Raw genomic sequence first — 27,182 nt, 5'->3', positions numbered from 1 at the left:
ATAGCGTAAACAAATTCCCTACTTGATAAAATTGTTCTATAATTAATAGCTTCACAAGTTCTGATTGTGATTGGACTTCTGACATTGGTAATTTCCAGATTCTGGGTTATAGAGTGAGCAAACAGTAGGTTAGACAAAAAACTGAACACAGTGAATGAAACAAATAATTCATATTTAATGCATCTTAAATTAAAAGTTGGAAGAAATTCTTCTTCACTACCCTTAAGCTGTGTATTAAGTTGTAAGATTAAATCATGAGGTATCCTCAGGGCCGGTGCCAGACTATTACTATTTTGTGCCCTAGGCAAGGCGAACTACTTGCACCCCCCCCCCCCAAATTGCCAACTTCGATTTTTAAGAACAGATGTTTTGTAGAAAAAATAAAAAGCACAAAACTTGAAACTGCTAACTTTAGAAGTTTCAATACCATCCAGAAATATTTCCAATTTGTGAAACTTCTGTCTTAGAGTTTATATATTTGTAGTAGGAGCACCACATTCAGCTCCCCAAATGCTAGTTTCAATAAGAGTACAGTCATATTCATGTTCTTGATTTGCTTTCTGTGTATGAAGGTATTTCAGGAAGAAACCCTCTTGCTTTGCTTGCTCCTTAGCCTTTTCTGCCTTTTGTTTACAGTACTGGAGTCCAGAAAGTAGTTTTTTATCAGCCATAGCTCACTAGAAAAAAGAAATAAAAATATATGGGATCACTGTGATCCAAATTGAACTATAAACTATTAGGAACAATGAACTATTATATTTTCCTGCGCCCTAGGCCTAATTGGCCTATATGAATTATTTATGTCCCCTGGCATTGGGTCCCATTTGGTTGGATATGTATAAATCGATATCAGCTAATTGGTTAGGATTTGGAGTGACCTATTTTCTTTATGCAACTTATGGACTGTCTCATACTGGTATTATTTTTTCTTATGTATGGCAAAACCAATCTTAATATTTTCAAATAGGTTTCTTCATCCATATGCAAATATTTGAACCAGTCTTCTTTTTCTAACTTTAATTCAGCCAGCAAATTAACATGAAACAAATTTTTTCTCTTCAGTACCTAATGTTTCACCCAGTTTGTTCTTAACTTTTTCTGTTCATCTTTTGTATTATGGCATATACAGATAAAACACTCAAAACTATTTCACAATTATTTTTACTTAGTCACATTAGAATTGGATTTAAACTAACCTTCATGCACGTGTAAAGTTATCAAATTGCTTCAGTTCAGAGAGACCTGCATGGGCAACCGGAGTTTAAATTCGGAACATGTGTAGCCATCGAAACGGTTCAGGCAAGTTTATGCGTATTTGGTCTGTTCAGGAAACCCGGAGCGTATGTAGGGGCCTTTACAGTCATGTTAACATTTATATACAGTACTGTATTATTCATATCTTTGATGCTGTACTTATGTTTCTTTATAGTTACTGAATTGTGCGCCTAGTCTATTTTATGAGAGAAGATAATAATATTTGTGCCAGAAAAAATTCTGAGGATTCATCGAGCTAGTTGGCTATGATATGGAAAAACGGCTGGTATTTTTCATAATAGACTATTTCAATGTGGGAGGATTATTTATTCCAAATTTTTCTTCAGCTATAATGCTATGAATTAACTGAGATGGATACATTCTCTTTGTAAAAGCATTGATTAGATATTGTAATTCTGATTCTAAATCTTCCTGTTTGTAACAATATTTTAATTTTAATGGGTTTTAATTTCGCATTTCAATTTCTTCATCATACTTTAACCATACGGATTAGGAGGTAAGTTTCATGTTATTTATAAGCAATACAAAAAAAAATTAAATGCAAAATAGAACTTAAAACTTATTAAAATTTCTTTATAAATGTCAGATAGGAAAAAATTACTAGGATCTTACTATAGGAAAAGAAAATCTTTGCAAGAAGAAGAAAAAAGGAAACGTGCTGGTTTGCTCAATAAATATTTAAAAATAACAGCAGAAAATTCAGCTAACAATTCAGATACTGGGCAAAATGAAGAGGATAAAGCAGAAATAGATAATGATTTTCATATTACTTATACTAAAGATAATAAGCAAGATCAAAATATTGACTACTGTGATGGAAGAACAGAAAATACAGACTCATTAAAATATTGACGCAAATATATCATTATCAACTGATCCAGGTAATTGGCCAGAAAACCTGACAGTGAAACGACTTGATTATTTGATTCAAAATTATCCTACACAAATTAAAAATAGAGAATATCCTTCCGATGAAAGTCAAAGAAAATTTTCAGATATTTATTATATGAGAATTCTGAAAAATGGAGAAAAAGCTCAAAGGGAATGGTTACTTTATTCTTTATCTAATCAGAAGTCTGTATTTTGCTTTTGTTGCAAGATATTCAGCGATTGTAAAAATCAGCTGAGTAATCAATTTGGATACAGTAATTAGAGAAATTTATCTGCTATTTTAGGTAAGCACGAAACAAGTGCAGTACATATTAAAAATCATAAAAAATGGTTAGATCTGGCACAATCACTAAAGACAAACAATACTATCGATGCTACAGAACAACAATTATATGACATAGAAAAAAAGTATTGGTATTCGGTAATTGAAAGAATAATATATATGATACTATTTTTAGCAACGCAAGGTATAGCGTTCAGGGGATCTTCAAAAGATTTATATGAAAATGACAATGGTAACTTTTTAAAACTTACTGAAATAATTTCACAAAATATTACAAATAAAATACTAGATACGACTAGAGAAACTAAATATTTTGCTATGATTTTGGTTACAACATCCGATGTAAGTCGTGTTCAACAGATGACTGTGATACTTAGATTTGTATTTAGAGACATAAGCACTAAGAATGTTGAAATACACAAACATTTTCTAGGATTTTGTCCTGTGTGTGATTCTACCGGACAGGGATTGTTTGAATATATATCAAATCTACTTATTGAGCTATATCTAAATATTCAGAATTTTCGTGGCCAGGGCTACGATAATGGCTCGAATATGTGTGGAAAGCATAAAGGTTTACAAAAAAATTACTTGAAGTTCCTAGAGCATTTTTCATTCCATGTGCTGCTCACACCCTAAATCTTGTTGTAAACGATGCCACTAAGACTTCTTTTAAAATAGTTGATGTTTTTGGAATTGTTCAGGAATTATATGTTTTTCTCTCATCATCAACCCATCATTGGAATGTACTTCAAAAATATATAACTAATTTATGTCTTAAACCTTTGTCTGACACCTGATGGGAAAGTAGAATAGAGGCCATTAAACCGCTGAGAAACCAAATAGAAGAAATTTTTGATGCTTTACTTGAAATCACTGAAGACAAAAATAAAGATATGAATACAAGGAATAATGCTAAATCAATAGCCTTAAAAATAACATCTTATAAATTATAATTTGGCATGATATTTAAAATAAAATTAATACAGTAAGTAAAATGCTCCAAAAAACGAATTTTGATATACATGAAGCCCTTGAATGTCTACAAAATATCATGGAATATTTTTAATTAAATAGAACAGAGGAAACATTCCAAAAAATTCTTGATTCAGCTAATAATATGGCTACTATCATTGGCATTGAAGCTTTTTCAATTGACGCTGTAGGGAAAAGATTGAAAAAATGCCGTTTCAATAATGAAAGTAGAAATGAAGCTATTCAGGATCCGCAACAAAATTTCAAAATTTATTTTTTCTTTCAAATTATAGATACTGCCATTTTCTCGTTAACTGAAAGGTTTACAAAAAAGAAGTGTAGAAATATTTAAAATCTTTTATAATATTTCTGAATTAAAAAATGGTCAGATGATGATTTATTAAATCATTGCAAAGATTTGCTTATTAAATTAAGTGACATTGATCATGATGAGTCTGATATTGATGGATTAGCATTATTTGAAGAACTCAGAACACTTCAGGTTTATATTAAAGACAATATTATTCCATTTGAATTGTTACAATATATTTTTAAAAACAATTTTACAGATACATTTTCCAAATGTAGCAGTTGCATTAAGAATTTTTCTAACTTTATCAGTTTCAGTTGCCTCAGGTGAACGGAGTTTTTCAAAATTAAAATTATTTACGATGGACAATATCTCAACAACGACTCTCTAATCTGGCAATAATTTCAATAGACAATGATCATTTGGAAAAAATAAAAATAAATGAAATAATTAATAAATTTGCATCTCTTAAAGCAAGGAAACATAAATTTGTATAATTTTTTTTAACATTATAATTTTCCTTTTATTTTATTATTGTGATAGAATACAATTACTGTGATTTAGAATTTAAAGTTTATTTCCAGAATTTCAGAATGATTTTGTTATTTTTGTTTATTGTTTCATTATATTATATGTGAGATATGTTGTAATTCTTTTCTTTTTCAATGAATATAATTATTATGACTTATTTTATTTTTTAATCCAAATATTTTGGGGCAGCAAATTTGATTTTGCTTATTGACAGCACATAGGGTCGCAGCGGCCCTGTGTGGGACCAGCATATTCTGCTTTGCTGTGTTGTGTGATGTTCAAGTGCAAGCTCTGGCAGTGATGTGAGCAGCTGAGAGCTTGATGGGCTCCTCAATTTAAATCATTCGAGAGCATCTACCCTGCCCTTCAAGCTCTCATATAGGCCTATAACAACACTGAGTTGTCACCTGATTTCCTCACACTCCTTACACCATGCACACACAAAGACATTCCCCTTGGAAAATCATGTCCCGTTCCTGATTGTCCACAAACATCAAACAAGCAGTACATTTCAAAAGGCTGTGATTCAGAGGACAACTGCCCCCCCCCCCCCCCCTTAGTTCTCCCCTGAGCCACAGCACTCGCATTAGCTTGAGCCTTTGCAAATTGGTTGTATAGTTTGGTAGCTATCTGAGACTGATCATCTACAGTCAAACTATTGATGATGAGTGGACCAATTTGATTCATCCTTTTGGAGTTTATATAAATGAAGAAGCCTTTGTTGTTTTTCTTTGCATCCTTTCCCAAGAGATTTTTCGTAGTCTGCCTTCACTTGCCCGGCCTCCTTTGTGACTTTGTTGCAGCCTAGCTTGTATCTGTCATGGACTTCTGTGTCACTTGACGGTTTATATGCATCCTAAGCATTTTTCTTCCCTGCCACAAGTCTCATTAGGCACCTCCATAGCCAGGTGGGCAGGAGCAGCAGTGCATAGCACACGCTTCTTGATCAGACCGGGGTTCGAGCCTGTGACCACCAAATACGGACAATGCGGAAAGGTCAGGAAATGACCACCGCATATCCACGGAGCAATATAGCCTTAGTTGCTAATGCTCCTAAAAAAAAAAAAAAACCAAACAAGTCTCATTAAGACCTAAACCTAGAGCAGTATTTCTTAGTTGGAACAAAAATCCTAGTAACTTTAAAATTACTTCTTTGAATGCTTCCCATTTGGGGTTTGATGATGGTTGCATCATCGGTTGGTCCCACTGCATAGAACTTGAAAAATCTCTGAGACCACTGTGGTTGCCTTTGTGAAAGCAAAAACCCTTCCCTTTACCCCTGATGGTGGATGCATCTTTGAGTGGGTCCCACATCAGTACGCTGTGATTGCTGTCTCCTGGTGGTTCCTTTGTTTGTAGATTCTTGATGCATGGGTGGTTGCTACTGATAATCGGATTAAGAGTGTTGGTCCCTCTCTCTAACATGCTGCTGTAGAGGGCAATCATCCAGTGGGTCCGCAGGGGCCTTGCTGGTGTGCGAGTGACCAGCCCAAGAGTTCCGGTCTGTGTCTGGAAAGTTGAAGTCCCCCATTGTGGGACACTCTGATTTGCTGGCCGGCTCTATTTCTCTGTATAGTTGTTCATCGTACTCATCAGATTCATTAGGCCTAGAAGGATAGGAAGGGATGAGGGGTTATGCTATTAGTTAAGAAACAAATAAAATCCAAGGAAGTGAAGCCGGTTGACATCGCTGGACAGTGCAGTGTTGAGTCAGTTTGGTGTGACATAAGCATTGGGAGATCAAAATTGAGAGTAGGAGTGTGCTATAGGCCTAATGACTCTGATGAGTATAATAAGGAACTGTGCAGGGAAGTGGAGTGGGCCAGTGAATCGGAGAGTCTTGTAGTGGAGGATTTTGATTTCCCAGATGTTGACTGGAATTTGTGGGTTGGTCGCTCGCACACTGGCAGGGCTTTTGTGGATTTGTTGGGTGATTGTTTTCTACATCAACTAGAAAGAGTAATACTCTTGATCTGATTATCAGTAGTGATTCTTCATGCGTTGGGGGTCTGCAGATGGGGGGGCCACTGGGTGGCAGTGGTTGCAGTGTACTGGGGTGGGATTTGCTCGGGGAGGTGATTGCCATCAGGGGTGAAGGGAGGGAGGGGTTTTTGCTTTCATAAAGGCGACTGCGATAGTCTGAGACAGTATTTGAGTTCTGTGCAGTGGGACCAACTGGTGATGTTGCCAACAGCGAGTTCAGAGTGGGAAGCATTCAAGGAACTTATCTTGGAAGCTACTAGGCATTACATACCAACTAAGAGGTATTGTTCAGGGTTTAGGCCTAAATGGATGTCAGATAAACTAATGAGACATGTGGCAAGGAGGAGGGATGCATATGAATTGGCATGTGGCCCAGGGGCCTGTGATGGATATGGGCTGGTCTGTGACCGGGTTACAAAGGAGGTTGGGTGGGCGAAGGCGGATTACAGGGGGTCTTTGTCAAGGGGTGCAGGGAGGGGCAGCAGGGGGTTCTTTGCTTACGTAAACTCTAGAAGGAAGGGGGTGAATCGGATTGGTCCACTTGATATCGATGGTTCAACTGTTGAGGCGCCTCAGTAGCCAGGTGGGAAGGAGCAGCAGTGCGTAGCACACACTTCTTGATTAGACCGGGGTTCGAACCCGTCACCACCAAAAACGGAGGATGCAGAAAGGTCAAGGGAATGACCACCGCATATTCCTGGAGTAATATGGCCTTAGTTGCTAATGCTCCTAAAAACCAAAAAAACAACAAACAAACAGCTTGATCCTTTTGCTTTGCTTCTCTGGTCTGAATCATGATTTTGATTCAATTTCAATTCCAATACAAAAATATAACACTGAACTTATATCCCAATGCAGTTATAATACTATATATATATATCTATATATTTCAGTATCGAGTATTATCTCCAACCGAGTTACGTTATATGAATTTTATATCTCCTATCAAGTTATAAGTATTAATTTATAATGTTACATTTGTAAAATCTAAGTCGTTTTAGGTATTTACTTAAAAAATTACATCTGTAAAATCTAAGTAGTTATAATAGATAATAAATTTAATTATCTGTTGCCACCCACGTGATTCAAACTCTCCACTAGCTATCTATGCCAAATCACCGATTCTGATATCTCTACGAATATTACTGCCTACGTTACGATCTATGTGACAAGTTAAATTATTAAATCATGTAAGTAGTGCTATAATTTATGATTATAATCCCCTGCTAATACTGATTACACTGCTGCAAGTTACATAGAAACTACCAGTATCTGCTGTAGCGATACGAAAACAGTGGCTGCAGATTCGAATGCTACTATTGATTCAATGCTGGCAGAAATCAACTGTGGTTTTCTATGCAGTTAAAAGGCCGAGTAAAAAATAAATACACCAATTTAATTAGCAAATCACTAAAAAACTATGATACAGAATTTCAAATAAATAAATAAAAAAGTTCACTTAGAGGCTTTGAACACGTCTGGCTCCCACTAGCCTCATCAGCAAACTCCCATTTAGATCACATTTAGATCCCTGTTAGAGTTTGAAAAACCTCCAGCATCCCCTTTTCTAAAGAATTCCTCACTTTTGAATGTAGATGCAAAATACTCATTCAGTTTGTTAGAACCTAAGCAGGAACAACAATCAAACCATCAATATCAAGTGGACCAATTTGATTCATCCCTTCTTTCTAGTGTTTACATAAGTATAGAAGTCTTTGCTGTTTTTCTTTTTATCCTTTGCCAAAGATTTCTCGTAATAGTAGTAGTGGCATGTGATGCAAGAAAGCAAGTGTATAAGCTTATGCAGCATCAGCCAAAAAAAAAAAAAAAATCACGCCATTCCCTCCAAATGCCTGTACAGTTCCTCCTTACATTTATTCAACCTATCAACTTCCACAATGACAGATGGAAGTTTGTTCCAGCGATTAACCACCCGCTGGCTAAAGGCAAATTTTCGCACACCTATTCTACATCTGTCCTTTCTTAATTTGAATTTATGCCCCCTTAGGTTCGTAATCTGAACAAGTGGAAGAATCCCATCAGAATTCAGCGTGCTCAACCCATTCAAGGCCTTATACACCTCAATCAGATCACCACACAGGTGCCTAGTCTCCAGCCACTGCAATTTGCAGAACTTAAGCCTCTCTTGGTAAGAGGATCCCTTCATTCTCCTCACCAATCTTGTTGCCCTTCTCTGTACACGCTCAAGCAAATCTACATCCTTCCTAAAATGAGGCCTCCAGAACTGTACGCAGTACTCAAGGCGTGGCCTGACCATTGCCTTATACAGACGGACAATCACCTCCTTTTCCCTGCTAGCAAAATTCCTATATATCATTGACAAAACCCCATGACCTGCCCTGGCAGCCTGTCTGCATTGCTCAGAAAACTTCATATCTGACTGCACAGTTACTCCCAGGTCTTTTCCATTTTCTACCACCTTAAGTGTAGTACCACACAGTTGGTACGTTTCTCTGGGGTTACTTCTACCCATATGCAGTACTTTGCATTTGTCAAGGTTAAACTTCAGTTGCCACTTCTTAGCCCATCTGCCCAAATTGTCTAGATCCTGTTGCAGTAGCATACTACCATTGCTGTCATTAACAACCCTGCCAACCTTTGTATCTGCAAACTTCGACATTAAGCCTGATATACCTTTATCAATATCATTGATAAATAGACAAAACAACAGTGGACCCAACACCGAACCCTGTGGGACTCCACTAATAACATTAGTCCACGAAGAGCAGCACCCATCGATTACCACCCTGTGTCTTCTCTCACTTAACCATCCTTTTATCCATTGTAGCAACTTACCCTTAATACCATTCTGCTCCAAAGTAATCTGTCTTTGCTTGCCTGACCTCCTTTGTGACTTCATTATGAACTAGTTTATATCTACAATAGGCATCTGTGTCACCCGATAATTTATATGCATCCCGTGCATTTTTCTTCTCTGCCACGAGTTTCATCAGTTCATTTGACATCCATTTAGGCCTATACCTTGAAATGTATTTCTTTGTTGGTATGAAAAGCCTTGTAGGTTCTATGATTAATTCCTTGAACACTTTCCATTTAGGATTTGTTGATGGTAACATCATCAGTTGGTCCCATTGATAAAATTCAAGAACTGTCTGCGACCACTGTAGTCACCTTTATGAGAGCAAAACCCTTTGCTTTACTGTTGATGGTAGTTAGGCCTTTAAGTAAATCCCACATCAATACACTGTAATCACTGCTGCCTAGCAGTTCTTTTATCTACAGATTCCTAATGTATGAATTATGAATGCTGCTAATGAGATCGAGAGTATTACTCCCTCGTGTTACTGCTCTAACATGCTGCTGTAGAAAACAATCATCCAGTAAATATACAAAATTCTTGCTAGTCTATGAATTTCCAATCCACATGTTTCAATCAATATCTGGAAAGTTAAACTCCCCCATTACAAGACATACTGATTTACTGGGAGTAATTGTGCAGGCAGATATGAAGTTTTCTGAGCAATGCAGACAGGCTGCCAGGGCAGGTCATTGGGTTTTGTCAATGATATATAGGAATTTTGCTAGCAGGGAAAAGGAGGTGATTATCCCTCTGTATAAGGCAATGGTCAGGCCACGCCTTGAGTACTGCGTACAGGTCTGGAGGCCTCATTTTAGGAAGGATGTAGATTTGCTTGAGCATGTACAGATGTTTGTTTGTTTGTTTGGTTTTCAGGAGCATTAGCAACTAAGGCCATATTACTCCGGGATATGCGGTGGTCATTCCCTGACCTTTCCGCATCCTCCGTATTTGGTGGTGAGGGGCTCGAACTGTGGTCTAATCAAGAAGCGTGTGCTACGCAGTGCTGCTCCTTCCCACCTGGCTACGGAGGTGCCAGAGCATGTACAGAGAAGGGCAACAAGATTGGTGAGGGGAATGAAGGGATCCTCTTATCAAGAGAGGCTTAAGTTCTGCAAATTTCAGTGGCTGCAGACTAGGCACCTGCGCGGTGATCTGATTGAGGTGTATAAGGCCTTGAATGGGTTCAGCACGCTGAATTCTGATGGGATCCTTCCACTTGTTCAGATTAGGAACCTAAGGGGGCATAAATTCAAATTAAGAAAAGACAGATGTAGAATAGATGTGTGGAAATTTGCCTTTAGCCAGCGGGTGGTTAATTGCTGGAACAAACTTCCATCTGTCATTGTGGAAGTTGATAGGTTGAATAAATTTAAGGAGGAACTGGACAGGCATTTGGAGGGAATGGTGTGATTTTTTTTTTTTTTTTTTTTGGCTGATGCTGCATAAGCTCATACACTTGCTTTCTTGCATCACATGCCACTACTACTACTACTGGCCCGATCTGTTTCTCTGTACAGCTGTTCGTTGTACTCATCACAGTCAGGCGCCTCTGTAGCCAGGTGGGAAGGAGCAGCAGTGCGTAGCACACGCTTCTTGATTAGACCGGGGTTCGAGCCCGTCACCACCAAATACGGAAGATGCGGAAAGGTCAGAGAAAGACCACCGCATTTCCCGGAGCAATATGGCCTTAGTTGCTAATGCTCCTAATAAAAAAAAAAAAAAAAAAAACAATCATCACAGTCAAATAGATCTATAATACACTCCTAGTCTCATTTTTGCTTTCCTAGTGCTTATGTCACACCAAACTGACTCAATATTGCACTAGCCACCTATTTCAACTGGATGCACTGCCTTAAATTTTATGTGCTTTTTAACTAAGAGTATAACCCTTCCCCCTCCTATCCTGTCTGCCCTATCTGTATATATTGTACTCCCCATATTAAATACTGCATTCCTTATATCTGAGTGAAACCATGTCTCTGAAATCTCAAAAATGTCTGCATTTGATGCCTTGACCAGCACTTCAAATTCATCAAATTTATTTACTGTACTCCAAGCATTGGTGCACATACAAGTATACATACACCTATTCTTACTCTTAGTTACCTTAACATACTCCCTATATTTACTTATTTTATGATAACTCCCAGCAGTTCTTGAATTCCCTAGCACCTTGCTTTCAATGCTGCTGCTCGTTCCGATAGAAGCAATGTACAAATTACTATCACCTCTGCCTACAGCTGTTGTTAATCTATGTCTTTGTATTCCTCCTCAGGCTAGCAGTTTTCTGACCGACCTAACACTGCCTTGATAGCATCAGCAATTATTTCGTATTCTTTCTATTTCGGTGTATCCCATCCCATCCAATCTTGATCTTATTATCAGTAGTGATTCTTCATGCATTAAGAATCTGCAAATAAAGGAACCACTAGGTGGCTGTTGTTGTTGTTGTTATTTGGTTTTTAGGAGCATTAGCAACTAAGGCCATATTGCTCCGGGATATGCGGTGGTCATTCCCTGAATGACCTTTCCGCATCCTCCGTGTTTGGTGGTGACGGGCTCGAACCCCGGTCTAATCAAGAAGCGTGTGCTACGCACTGCTGCTCCTTCCCACCTGGCTACGGAGGCGCCATCCACTAGGTGGCAGTGATCACAGTGTACTGAATTGGGATTTACTCAAGGAGGAAACTACCATCAAGCATAAAGGGAATGGTTTTTGCTTTCATGAAGGTGACTGAGACAGGTCTGAGACAGTATTTAAATTCTATACGGTGGGACCAACCAATGATGTTACCAACAGCAAATTCAAAATGGGAAGCATTCAAAGAATTAATCTTGGAAGTTACTAGGCTTTTCATACAAACTAAGAAATATTGTTCAAGGTTTGGGCCTAAATGGATGTCAGATGAACTAATGAGATATATGGCAGAAAAGAAAAATGCATGGGATACATATAAATTAACAGGTGACATGGAAGCCTATGAAAGATATAAGCTGGTCTGTAACCAAATCAAAAAGAAGGTTAGTCAGGCAAAGGCAGATTACGAGAAATCCTTTGCAAAGGATGCAAAGACTTCTTTACTTGTATAAACTCTAGAAGGAAGGGGATGGATGAATCAGATTGGTCCACTGGACATCGATGGTTCAACTGTTGATGACCCTGCTGAGGTAGCTAACAAACTAAATGAGTTATTGCATTTACATTCACACACAAGGAGTTATTCAGGGAGGGGAATGCCAGAAGCGAATTTAACTATGGTAGTGAGCAAGATGATTTTGTAATAACTGAGAGTAAAGTGGAGGAGAAATTGTTGAAAATAAACATAAGAAAGGCATCTGCGGTGGATGGGATCAATCCAGCCATATTAAAGGAGGCAGCAAAGGAAGTAAGCAAACCCTTAGCCATAATTATGAGAGCTTCCTTGGACTCAGAGGAGGTACCCAGGGACTGGAGATGTGCAAATGTGACCCGAATTCACAAAGGAGGGTCAAAGGGCGACACAAATAATTACAGACCTGATAGTTTAACTTAATATTCCAGGGAAATTAATGGAGACACTGGTTAAAGGAGCACTGCAGGATCATCTACACAAGGCTTCAGTTATATCTCAGACAGCATGGGTTTGTTAAGGGGAAGTCTTGTCTGACCAATTTGATTGGATACTATGATATGGTAGGCGCCTCCGTAGCCAGGTGGGAAGGAGCAGCAGTGCGTAGCACACGCTTCTTGATTAGACCGGGGTTCAAGCCCGTCACCACCAAATACGGAAGATGCGGAAAGGTCAGGGAATGACCACCGCACCGGAGCAATATGGCCTTAGTTGCTAATGCTCCTAAAAACCAAAACAACAACAACAACTATGATATGGTCAGAAAGGACCTAGATGCAAAGAATAATTTTGATATCATATATTTGGATCTTAGAAAGGCTTTTTATACTGTTGCACATAGAAGACTGCTGCACAAATTGGAGCAGTGTGGCATTGGAGGCAAATTGCTGCTATGGATAAAGGGATGATTGAGTGGGAGATGACAGAGAATGGTAATCAATGGACACTGCTCTTTATGGACTAATTTTATTAGTTGAGTCCCCCAGGGTTCACTGTTGGATCCATTGTTGTTTTCTGTATTTATTAATGATATTGATGATGGTATATCAGGCTTAATGCCCAAGTTTACAGACAATACGAAAGTTGGTAGGATTGTTAATGACAGTACACTGCTCAACAGGAACTAGAAAAGTTGAGCAGATGGGGTGAGAAGTGGCAACTGAAGTTTAACATTGACAAATGTAAAGTACTGCATATGGGAAGCAGTAACTCCAGAATAACGTATCAACTGTGTGATACTACACTGACAGTGGTAGAGAGTGAAAAGGACCTGGTAGTAATTGAGCAGGCAGATATGAAGTTTTCTGAGCTGTGTGGACAGTCTGCAAGAGTAGCTCATGGTGTCTTGTCAATGATATACAGGAATGTTTCTAGCAGGGATAAGGAGGTGATTATCCCCTTGTATAAGGCAATGGTCAGGCCACACCTTGAGTACTGTATAAAGGTGTGGAGGACTCATATTAAGAAGGATGTAGAGCTGCTGGAAAGAGTACAGAGAATGGCAACACGATTCGTGAAGGGAACAAAGGGTTGCTCTTATGAAGAAAGGCTTAAGTTTTGCAAATTACAGTTCTGGAGACTAAGCACCTTTGAGGGGATCTGATTGAGGTGTATAATGGTTTGAGCATGCTTGCTCAGAATAGTGACCTGAGAGGGCATAAATTCAAATTGAAAAAATACAGTTGTAGGATAGATGTGCGGAAGTTTGCCTTTAGCCAGTGGGTGGTTGATTGCTGGAACAAACTTCCATCTGTCATTTAGAAGTTGATAGCTTGAATAGTGCCTTTACTAATGCTGTAAAAGCAGTCTCTATTGTTAACAAGCACAGACTGCACTGAGAAAAATTCTACCCCGTGAACCTTGCATAATCTCTGAAAATATCCACAGGTATCCACTGAAAATAAATAACAGTAGTCTTCTCTACTAGAGAAGCACTATTTATTCAAGGTAATGCAATACCAGCTATCAGGGGCTCACATCTGGTGAGTATGGGTTGGCAAACCCAGGGTCCTGAGCTGGATATCATCATTCTTCTCTTTCTTGCTTTCTCAGTGATTCTTTCTACCCCAGTTGGTTGGAGTTATTTAAGAATATTTTGATGTCATATGAAAAATATAATTTGTGAGAAATCAACACTTTATTATATAAATCTGAGTTTCCCATCACTCTGTAACTGTCCCATTTTGCCTTCTTTTGTTGCTGTTGTGTCAGACTTGTAACATTCCTTTTCATCCACTTTGGTATCCCTATTGTGCAGTATTTCCAAAATTGAAAGGAATGCACTCATAGCAATCATTCATGATGAATGCATTGAAAGTTTCCCATAACTCAACTGTACTTTCCCTCTTATATATTTCATTCCAATTGATAAAGTCTAAAAAGAGCTTTAGTCCACAATAAACCTCTGTCTTGAAATTAAAACCCATGCACTTACCCATGAATACTAATATGTTATTTGCCATCACCTGCTTCAGGACACTAGCCACTTGCTGCTGAAATTTCCTGTGCTATCATATCTGTAATATTATTATTTGTAATATTATTTGTATTACTGGTGATGCAAGTAAGGATAATCATATCTCTAGTACTCTCCATACATATTTATACAGATAACAGTCATAAATTTAGCTCAAAAAATTATCTCACAATTGTGTTACTAGCTCACGATTTACAATCAGTGAATGGTAAGTTGAAATCTCCCATATTAACAAGGCATTCAGACTTGCTCAATCAAATTGTACATAGGCTCATATCATACTCATCACTATTGTGTGGTTTATAGTAAACCCACACTCTCATCTTTCCTTTGCTATTAACTATCTCAAAACACAGAACTCAATGTTCTTCCAAGATTATTCCAAATCAGGAGACAATATCATACTGCATTCAGGCAGTTTTTGATCAGAAGAATTTTAATCAAATCCCCCCCAACTCTTTCTTCCTGTCCTTCTTGTACTCATTTTATATTCCAAAATTACACTCATCCCCTTTATCAAAGTGACAGAAAGTCTCAATTATGCCTGTTATATCAGCATCTGTAGATCTAACCAGTGACTCAAATTCATCCACTTTTATTGACAATACTCCTAACATTACTATATAAACAGTTTTAAATTTGTATCTGCTTGTTATTCACTTCATAAACATCCCTTGTAACTACTAAGGAATATTATGACAGTGCTAGCCCATTATACATACTAGTTATACATACTGTTATATGGTTTTTGCCATGATTTTCCCAAGGCATACTCTGGAAACCTCTCACTCACACTTTCATATGAGATTGTGACCCAGTCTACTAACCAACTGCATATTTTTTAATTGACCTTTCAGCTTCCAGCATGCATAAAATAAAAGGAAAAGTTTATAATCACTGTTTAGAAAGGAATTTACATTAAAAAAAAAAAAAAAGAATATCTTATATGAGTAATTTCTTTTGTATTAAAATCTTCCAAGATGTTATTTGTATAGCTAATATACACAAAGAAACATAAATGACCTTTCGGTCTTGTATGTTATTTTATTGCAGAATTATCTTTCACTTAACTAGCATACAAGTTAGTGCAATTGCATCACTTCTGTATATAGCCAATTACTTAAATAATTATAAATTGGCATCATTATCTCATATTATGAATACCTTCACAACAAGTTGCGGCACCTCCGTAGCCAGGTGGGCAGGAGCAGCAGTGCGTAGCACACACTTCTTGATTAGACTGGGGTTCAAGCCCGTGACCACCAAATACGGAGGATGCGGAAAGGTCAGGGAATGACCACCGCATATCCCCATAGCAATATGGCCTTAGTTGCTAATGCTCCTAAAAACCAAATAACAAACAAACAAACAACAAGTTGCCACGATATTGCACTACCTCGAATAAGTAACACATCACCATAGGATAAGACTATTGTTACTTATTCTCAGCAGATACATCACCCATACAGCACCGTTTTGGAGCTTATTGGCTCCTCATCAGTGGGTGGGCAAAGTATAACTTCACAATATGAGAGATTCCTGATGGTTTGGAGTAATTTAGATTATTCCTAAACTATACTGCAATCTAAATTACTCCCCACCATCAGGCATCTCTCATATTGTTGAGTTATACTTTGCAACTGGGTTGTCATCATTGTAACACCAGGGTACCGGCCCACCTACTGATGTGGAGCCAATAAGCTCAGAAATGGTGCTGTATGGGTGATGGTATCCGCTGAGAATAATTAACAATAGTTTTCTCCCATGGTGAAGCATTACTTATTCGAGATAGTGCAATATGATGGCAACTCATTGTGAAGGTATTCACAATATGAGATATACTTAATGATGCCAATTTATAACTACTTAAATAGATGGCTACATACAGAAATGATGCATTTGCACTAACTTGTACGTGCTAGTCAACTCTGTATGCAACCTAAGGCTCCAGCCCTAAACTATACTGTAATCTTTCACTTAACTTTAAATATATGTCACTTCCATTAAATTTACTCTAGTATTCTGGTTTAGCATTAGTATTAGTAGCTGCATATGATGCAAGAAAGCAAACTTATACACCATCAGCCAAAAAAAAAAAAAAAAAATCCCCATTTCACCTATCCATTCCCTCCAATAGTTTACTTAATTCTTCCTTGAATTTATTTAAGCTGTTAACTTCCACAACAACAGATGGAAGTGTGTTCTAGCAATCAACAACCTGCTGGTTAAAGGCAAACTTCTGTACATCTATTTTGCAACCATCATTCCTCAATTTGAATTGTTCCCTCATGTGTGTAGTCTGAGCAAGAGGAAGAATCCCATTAGCATTGAGCTTGCTCAATCCATTCAAAGCCTTAAACACCTCAATCAGATCACCTTGCCGGTGCCTAGTCTCCAGATGCTGCGATTTGCAGAATTCAATCATTTCTTGGCAGACGCCCCCCCCCCCTCTGCTTCCTTCACCAATCCTATTGCCATTCTCTCTCTCTCTCTCTCTCTCTCTCTCTGTTCAAGCAGCTTCCTAAATTGAGGCTGCCAGACCTGTATGCAGTACTCAAGATGTGGCCCGACCATTGCCTTATACAATGGGATAATCATCTCCTTATCCCTGCTAGAAAAATTCCTGTATATCATTGACAAGACTCCAAGAGCTGTAATGGCAGCTTGCCTGCATTGCTCAGAGAACTTCATATCTGACTGTACAATTACCCCTAGCTCTTTTTCATTTTCCACTGCCCCAAGTGTAGTACTACACAGTTGGTACATTACTCTGGATTACTGCTACTTATATGCAGTACTTTGTATTTATCAATGTCCTGTTGTAGTAGCATGCTGTTATTAACACTCTGCCAACCTTTGTATTATCTGCAAACTTGGACATTAAGCCTGATATGCCTTCATCAGTATTATTGATAAATATAGAAAACAACGAGTCTAATACTGAACCCTGGGAGACACTACTAATAACATTAGTCCATGAAGAACAATGTCCATTGATTACCACTCTCTGTCTTCTCCCAGTCAACCAACTCTTTATCCATAGCTGCAACTTGCCCCTTTGTGCCACACTGCTCCAATTTGGATAGCAGTCTTTTATGTGCAACTTTATCAAAAGCTTTCCTGAAATCAAAGTATATGATATGCTTTGTTTTATATATTGCTTTGTTTTATTTTGATTTGTTATATATATTTTGTTTTATATATTGCTTTGTTTTATTTTGCTTTGTTATATATATTTTGTTTTGTTATATATATTTTGTTTTATATATTTCTATAACTGAAATATATTGAATTTTAATTTAGATACAATATGCACATTTGCTTCAAAGAGATGATGAAGAAACAAAGTTGTTAATCCTTCAAGCTGTTAGTGATGGTAAGTAATATTTTATTTACCATTAGAACAAAAAAAAAAAAAAAAAAAAGTTATTACTTCTTGTTTTATGAATTGGTCATGGAAAAATGTTATGATACGAAAGTAACAAAAATCAGACCATAAGGTTATCTGATAGAGCAATGCTACCCAAATTGTAGATCTATAATAATGGCCATTGTAAGACTGGCACCTCCGTAGCCAGGTGGGCAGGAGCAGCAGTGCGTAGCACATGCTTCTTGATTAGACCGGGGTTCAAGCCCGTGACCACCAAATATGGAGGATGCGGAAAGGTCAGGGAATGACCACCACATATTCCCGGAGCAATATGGCCTTAGTTGCTAATGCTCCTAAAAACCAAATAACAACAACAACAACATTGTAGGAGTCTCTGATTCAAATGTAGTTTTTAAGAACGTGATTCAAATACGGATTTTAAATTTAAACTTTTTGCAATGTACCATACCTTTCCCCCTGTTTTAAGACTATCCAAAATTTGTATCTTTGATTCTAAAGAAATAAAGTTTGTTTTGAGTGGTGCTTTTTTTACTTTCCTTAGGCATAATTTAGGGCTGGAATTTAATTCGCAACAAAGAAATTATTCAAATACTGTTTTTACGAACAAGGTTTAGTTATACATACTTGGAAATATTTATAAACAATCAAATAAAAACCAAAATAACCGTATAAAAATAGTTAAAAGTACGGAACCTAACACAGGGATTTTCCAACAAAATAAAATTCGGGGATTTCCCAATATTTTTTTTGCCTAATGACCAGCGAGTCAACAGCGGGGATATACAAAAAAGAATGGAAATGTTGAAAAATTACATCCATCATAATAGCAGGGTTTTCCACACACAAAAGCTCAAAATTAACAGTGTTATGCAAGGTTTGCCACAATGCTCTCACTGTGTTAGAGCAAAACCATGTTATATAAGTATCATTCTGTGCAAGGATTGCAGCAATTTATCAGTCATGTTAGAGTGAAACCATGTTGTAGAAGTACTGTGTTATATGGGGGTTGCCTGTATTATGTAAGACAAAAAATCCTTGTTTTTTAATCCTAATATCAAAAAATGGATATGCTTTAGAACTAATATAATAGATGGTTGCTAACATAGTATAATATTTCAGAGATGAGTTGGGTATGGGGTCATCCTGCCCACTCCTGTTGGTGTTTGTGGGCTACCCTATTATTGGAAATGAGTAATCTGACCATTCATTATCTGAAACTTAAGCCATTAAAGATACAGGTAGTTCCCACTTTATGAGGGTTTTTTTTTTTTTTTTTTTCATGTATCAAGTATCAACAAAATCAAAAATATGAACATTAATTGCAAAAAATTAATGTTAAACATTCATAAATACCGTATTTATGAGATCAACTGACAATGTTACCAACAGCAAATTCTAAGTGGGAAGCATTCAAGGAATTAATCGTGGAAGCTACTAAAAGTTTCATACCTATTAAAAAATTTTGTTCAAGGTTTAGGCCTAAATGGTTGTCAAATGAACTAATGAGACTCGTGGCATAGAAGAAAAATGCATGGGATACACATTAATTATCAAGCGACACAGAAGCCTATGGCAGATATAAGCTAGTCTGTAATCAAGTCGCAAAGGAGGTTAGGCAGTCGAGGGCAGATTACGAGAAATCTTTGGCAAAGGATGCTAAGAAAAACAGCAAGGATTTCTTTATTTTTATATAAACTTTGAAAGGAAGAGGATGAATTTGATTGGTCCACTTGATATCGATGGTTTGACTGTTGATGATCCTGCTCAGATAGCAAACAAACTGAATGAGTATTTTCATCTATATTCACACGTGAGGAGTTATTAAGGTTTGAAAATGCCAGAAGGTTATCGAATTGTAGCAGGGTGCTTAATGATTTTGTAATAACTGAGAACAAAGTGGAGGAGAAATTATTGAAGTTAAATATAAGAAAGGCACCTGGGGTGGATGGGATCTATCCAGTTATATTAAAAGAGGTGGCAAAGGAAGTAAGCAAACTCTTAGCAATAATTATGAGAGCATCCTTGAACTCAGGGGAGGTCCCCACAGACTGGAGATGTGCAAATGTATCCCCAATTCACAAAGGGGGATTTAAGGGTGACACGAGTAATTACAGACCAGTTAGTTTAACTTCTGTTCCAGGTAAAATAATCAAGTCATTGGTTAAAGATGCATTGCAGGATCATCTAGACACGGCATGGGTTTTTTAAGGGAAAGTCTTGTCTCACAAATTTGATTGGTTATTATGATATGGTTACAAAGGAACTGGATGCAAAAAATAATTTTGATATCATATACTTGGATTTCAGGAAAGCTTTTGATACCGTTGCACATGGAAGACTACTGTACAAATTGGAGCAGAGTGATATTAAGGGTAAGTTGCTACAATGGATAAAAGGATGGTCGAGTGGGAGACGATAGAGGGTGGTAATCAATGGGTGCTGCTCTTCGTGGACTAATGTTATTAGTGGAGTCCCACAGGGTTCGGTGTTGGGTCCACTGCTGTTTTGTATATTTATCAATGATATTGATGAAGGTATATCAGGCATAGTGTCAAAGTTTGCAGATGATACAAAGGTGGCAGGATTGTTAATGACAGTAATGGCAGTGTGCTACTGCAACAGTATCTAGAAAATTTGAGCAGATGGGCTGAGAAATGGCAACTGAAGTTTAACATTGACAAATGCAAAGTACTGCATATGGTTAGAAGTAACTCCAGAAAGTGAAGGGGTAAGAAAATGAAAAAGACATGGGAGTAATTGTGCAATCAGATATGAAATTTTATGAGCAATGCAGACAGGTTGCCAGGGCAGGTCATGGGGTGTTGTCAATGATATACAGGAATTTTGCTAGCAGAGAAAAGAGGTGACTGTCCCTCTGTATAAGGCAATTGTCAGGCCATGTCTTGAGTACAGGTTTGGAGGCCTCATTTTAGGAAGGATGTAGATTTGCTTGAGCATGTACAGAGAAGGGCAACAAGATTGGTGAGTGGAATGAAGGAATCCTCTTACCAAGAGGATTCCTTCGACGAGTTGCCATGATATTGCACTACCTCGAATAAGTAACGCTTCACTGATAGAGAAGACTATTATTAGTTATTCTCAGTTGAGTACCACCACCCAGACAGCACTGTTTCATGGCTATTGGCCAATCATCAGTGGGTGGCAGGTACCCTGGTATTGCAGACATGACGACCCAGTTGTGAAGTTAATCACACAATATGAGAGATGCCAATAGGTGTAGATGTCAATATTTAAAATAAATGATTGGCCAATAGCCATGAAACAGTGCTGTCTGGGTGGTGGTACTCAACTGAGAATAAGTAACAATAGTCTTCTCTATCAGTGAAGCGTTACTTATTCGAGGTAGTGCAATATCATGGCAACTTGTCGTGAAGGCAGAGCACAATATGAGAAAGAGCAAATGATGCTGCCAACAACTACTCTGTAGTTTCTTAAGAGTTATCTATGGTGTATCTAAACACCGATATCATATATAGATACCAAACTCTTAAAGTATTATGCCTTGTGCATTTATTTATTTTAAATATTGACATCTACACCTATTGGCATCTCTCATATTGTGTGATTAACTTCACAACTGGGTCGTCATGTCTGCAATACCAGGGTACCTGCCCACCCACTGATGATTGGCCAATAGCCATAAAACAGTGCTGTCTGGGTGGTGGTACTCAACTGAGAATAAGTAACAATAGTCTTCTCTATCAGTGAAGTGTTACTTATTCGAGGTAGTGCAATATCATGGAAACTCGTTGTGAAGGCAGAGCACAATATGAGAAAGAGCAAATGATGCTGCCAACAACTACTCTGTAGTTTCTTAAGAGTTATCTATGGTGTATCTAAACACTGATATCATATATAGATACCAAACTCTTAAAGTATTATGCCTTGTACATTTATTTATTTTAAATAGTTTATAATATATGCAGTCTAAGCGATTACCAAGTAAAGTAGGAGCTTGTGCTAACTAAGGCGAACGGAAAAAGTATAAGTATAGTTATAGTACCTCAATCCCCCTCGAATAATCAACGAAAATACCTTTTATATTTATGGCCCTCTATCTCATTAATTTTTAACTATCATTCGGACAAGTTATGCTGGACGATGACTACAGAAACGGATAGCTCGTTAATTATGGTTGATACATTGAAAGGGTTAGCCCTTGAAAAAGTCCCTTTCAATGTATCTGATTGCCTATAATTAACTTTGTAATTGTACATTTGTATTGCTTATTTTATGTTATTTTTGGCATATATATTTTTTTTCCAGGCTACGTTTAGCACTCGTATAGGTTTTTGTTTTTCTTGAGTAGCTATTTTACTAGCTTTCATTTCATGTTATACATTACAACTTAACTCAAATAATATACAGACGGATATAATGTTTAATCATTTTTGATGGCATTAATCAGATCTGTGACAAAATAATATTACAGATTAGAAATAATATTATAAAATAGATATAAATTAACAATCCTATTTTCTTTTTACATACTTGGATATATATATATGTGTGTGTATAAACAATGATTTTATTTCCCCGTAGAGCTTCTATTGTTCCTTTCCATGTCCCATCCCTACTTTTTGCCTGGTAATCCCTACCACTCTAAACCTTTCCCTGTTCTTAACACCCCCCATGGAGGGTGGGCTTCCACATAAGGGGTGCTCCTCAGTTCCCTTAACTTCCTGTTTCCTGGTGGACATTTCGCTACCATCTACCTCCTTTACCTATGCCCCAAATTGAACTATCATCCCTCCTTTTGGTGCCTCCGTAGCCAGGTGGGCAGGAGCAGCAGTACGTAGCACACGCTTCTTGATTAGACTGGGATTCGAGTCAGTGCCCACCAAATACGGAGGATGCAGAAAGGTCAGGGAATGACCACTGCCTCCCCAGAGCAATATGGCCTTAGTTTCTAATGCTCCTAGGCACCTCCGTAGCCAGGTGGCAAGTAGCAGCAGTGCATAGCGCACGCTTCTTGATTAGACCGGGGTTTGAGCCCGTCACCACCAAATACGGAGGATGCAGAAAGGTCAGGGAATGACCACCGCATATCCCGGACCAATATGGCCTTAGTTGCTAATGCTCCTAAAAACCAAATAACAAACAAACAAGCTAATGCTCCTAAAAACCAAATAACAATAACAACATCCCTCCTTTTCTGATAAAAACCTCCAGAGTGTTTTTTTTAATAAGCTTACATTCTCTGGTCTTTACAGAGTTTTGTACTGTGACACAGAGTATACTATGCAGAGTTGGGGAGACCCCCTGGTGCCTGTGTCATGTAACACTATACACTCTACACTGTGTCCTTTCTGTACTCATTCTAATCTCAAGTTACCTGACAGATAGAAGTATCTGTCAGGTAACTTGGATTGCAGGAAGTTTTTTTTTAGCCCGCAAGTTATAAATTACTGGAATAAGTTTGGGGAAATTCAAAGGTCAGCTGGATTATTATTTTTTTTTTTTTAATTTTCTTCTTTTTATTATTATTTTATTTTTATTATTATTTGATTTTATTTATTGTTTTGTTATTTTATTTTATTTTATTTTATTTTATTTTATTATTACAGTTGATTCCGGTTATTTGGGACACATCGGGACTAGTGCATTTTGGCCCGATTAAGCAGCTGCCCAATTATCTGAAGTTTCACATAAATAGTTAAAAATACAATGGACCCTGCTTTACAATTGGTTCACTATACAATCAAATCACATTACGATGGACTCACCATAGTAAAGTACCGTTCACTATACAATGTGTACTAAGCACTGGTCATTGTGATCACATTTGTGAATTGAATTTTAATTCTATTGAGCAATTCTAATGAGCGAAAATAGGAGGAATATTATCCACAGGCTATAAAAGTAAAGATATATTAAGCACAAATTTACCCATTATTACCTTCCCAATTAAGAAATTAAATGATACGTGAAAATCGGAAGAGTATACGTGATAATTGGAATAATTAATACGTACTGTAATATGTACATACGAACTAGTTGACATTTCTGTTCACTGACATTTGTGGGGTTGGGGTTGGGGTTAAAATTTAAAACAGTAAAAATATAAGCAATCAATAACAAAGAACACGGCACACACAAATTGCAAGTAACATGATACGTGCAAGTGAGAATGGAGTAACAAGTTACGAAGTTTTAAAAATAGGAACGAAGAGAAAATTCTAAAAATTAATTTTTTTATATGATTGAAGATTCCATGGAAGTGTAAACACATTTCACCATAATAACCCACATGATTCCAGCTGTCGGTATTATCGCAAATTCAATAAGATCGAGTTTACCACCCATTTATGATAGATTGCACTAACAGAAAAGCCCAATAAACAGGTGACTGCTAATTGTTTTTATTGTTTTATGGTTGCGAACTCCAGAAATCTGACTAAACTACGTAGTACAGTCACAAACAATCATAGGGTAATCTCCAGTGCTGCGGTCTCTTGCCCCAATTAAGCGGCATGTTGTCCCAATTAAGCAGAGTAAAACCTGGCTATTTTCTCGATTGGTTTCTGTTTTTTAAGATTTGCCCCAAATAAACAGCTGCCCCGATTAACCGGTGGCCCAAATAACCGGAATCCACTGTATTATTATTTTTTTTTTTTTTTATTATTTTTTTTTTGGCTGGTGCTGCATAAGCCATAGGCTTTCTTGCACCATGTGGCCATTGCTTATACTAATATCAAAGGTAAAGTGCAGAATCTTGCAGACAAAATCACAAGAGTCACAAGAAAGGAGTTGGGCCATAAAGGCTGTACCCTTAAACTATACTATCAGTGCATCTTTCTCTCCATCATTATATATGGAGCTGGAGCCTGGGGGATACAGAATTGTGGTGAAATCTGCCCAGAAGAGATTATTAAAAACACCACACAGTATTCTGCTCATAATCCTCCAGAGTTGCAAAACAGCTTTACACAGACATGCATCTGTGTAAAATTGCTCATCTAGTCTGAAATTATGTTCAACTACCTGAAATTCATCCTTAGAAGACATAAACTGACAGAGATTGAGGATGTCTCACATAACTTAGATTGATACAGGAGGAGGAAATAACCAGAATCAAGACCAAGCTTATTTGCACCATCCTGTTTGGCAACAGGATGGTGCAATAAGGTAGAGCAACCTTTCATCTTTTGTCCATGCACCAGGAGTTTCAAATACAGCATCTAAAGTGGGTGCTTTTTGCCTGGAGCTTTTTGGCACTTACCTTATCTCCACCAATGGTAGCCTGAATGCCAAACTATTTAAACTGTGACTATCACCAGCATCTAACTGCAAGTGTGGATCAACGGAGACATCAGATCATATCCTTCAAAACTGCCCATACCTCGTGGAACAAGTCTCCAAATCCAAACAGGAATTGTGACAAGAGAGGATTCACCTTCCCTGCTGACTTCAAGAGAAAACTTCCTTACCTTCTCTGAATTCATTAATAAAGCTTTCTGCAGAAAGATTAGAATTCAACTGCTGGAGCGACCTTCACTGACTCATCATCTAGACTTGATTATCCATCAACCAAGACATGACTACCAGAATAAAAAAAAAAAAAAAAAGACTGACTTAAACTTCAAAAACTAACTAACCTGATTTGACTGTTGACCTCAGAACTAGAGTTGGATCACCACAAACCCAGTATCCAGCTGGGTGGGATTTGCTTCTCCTTGATGTAGAACTTTTGTTGGCTCCAATGTGACTTGGCCATACCAAACCCTGTGGGATAAATGGATTCCACTGTCCTTCCTGTTTTTTCACTTTAGTTCTTGAGCGTTTCATATCTTCCAACTTCCAAGGATGCCTCATTTGCCCTTCCCTTTTCTTTCTGTTTTTCTCCCACCCCAAACTTTACCCATTTTCCTCCCTACTCATTTCAATGTTTCACCCAAACTTCCAGAATTCTCTGGGAAGACCAGCAAGAGCTCTAGTGTGCAGAACAACACATGCCTCCTCATGGTGGATGGGATGAAAAGAGCAGCTCACTGGGTGTTTGCTGTCCCCTGGCTGCTAAGTTACCAATTGCCAGCCTACAACACTTCACCACATCTTTCACAAACCTACATGGCTGGCATTAGCTTTTACTAAGTACAGATGACACTTTCTGTACATGTTGTACTCCCTATGTTTAAATTCTACATCTCTTATTTCTGAGTAACACTATGTCTCTGACATCCCTACAATGTCTGCATTTGATGATTTAATCAGTACTTAAAATTCATCAACTTTATTTACTATGCTCTTAGAATTAGTGAACATGCAAGTATACATGCACCTGTTCTTACTCTTAGTTACCCTAACACAGCCCATATATTTACTTCTTCTGTGATAACCCGCAGCAGTGCTTGAAATAACTGACACCATGCTTTCAGGCTCCTGAATGTTCCAGTAGAAACAGCGCAAGAATCACTTTCACCTTTGCCTGTGGCTCTTCTTAGTTTGTTTATTCCCCCAAGCATTCAGTTTTCTGATCCCCCTTAATACTAATTCAATAGCATCAGCGAATATTCTTGCACCCCTTCTATTTAAGTGTATTCCATTCATGTAAAAGAAGTCTCTTCTGTTAACAAGCACAAACTACCCTGAGAAAAAATTCTACACCATGAGCGAGCCTTGCATACTCTCTCCATGGCTGAATTGATTAGCATTTGATTAGCATTAGCATGAGCATATGATGCAAAAAAGCAAGCTTATATAGCATCAGCCAAAAAAAACCACACCCACTTCTCATTTCACCCATTCACTTACTCAAAATGTTTGTCCAGTTCGAATCTGTTTAAGCTATCAACTTCTACAATGACAGATGGAAGTTTGTTCCAGCAATCAACCACCTGCTAGCTAAAGGCAAACTTCCGCACATCTATCCTACAACTGTATTTCCTCAATTTGAATTTATGCCCTCTCTGATGATTATTCTGAGCAAGAGGAAGAATCCCATCAAAATTGAGCATGCTCAAACCATTCATGGCTTTCTACACCTCAATCAGATCACCTCGCAGGTGCTTAGTCTCCAGACACTGTAATTTGCCAAACTTAAGCCTTTCTTCATAAGAGCAACCCTTTGTTCCATTCACTAATCTTGTTGCCC

The 27,182-nt window shown here is 37.7% G+C and overlaps 1 protein-coding gene across 1 annotated transcript in view; it reads left to right on the top strand.

Moving 5' to 3' along the window:
* LOC150080608 (rho guanine nucleotide exchange factor 18-like) overlaps positions 1–27,182 on the top strand; it is a 170,890-nt gene that overhangs the window by 121,518 nt on the left and 22,190 nt on the right. Inside the window, exon 9 of the mRNA XM_090380752.1 lies at positions 17,980–18,052. Within this exon, the coding sequence (XP_090236878.1) occupies positions 17,980–18,052 (73 nt within the window). The remainder of the gene's footprint in view (positions 1–17,979; positions 18,053–27,182) is intronic.

The sequence above is a fragment of the Mastigoproctus giganteus genome, chromosome 9 (assembly GCF_048544385.1).
Source record: "Mastigoproctus giganteus isolate SK-2022 chromosome 9, ASM4854438v1, whole genome shotgun sequence".
Classification (NCBI taxonomy): domain Eukaryota; kingdom Metazoa; phylum Arthropoda; class Arachnida; order Uropygi; family Thelyphonidae; genus Mastigoproctus; species Mastigoproctus giganteus.
This window is presented reverse-complemented; position numbering and strand designations above follow the sequence as displayed.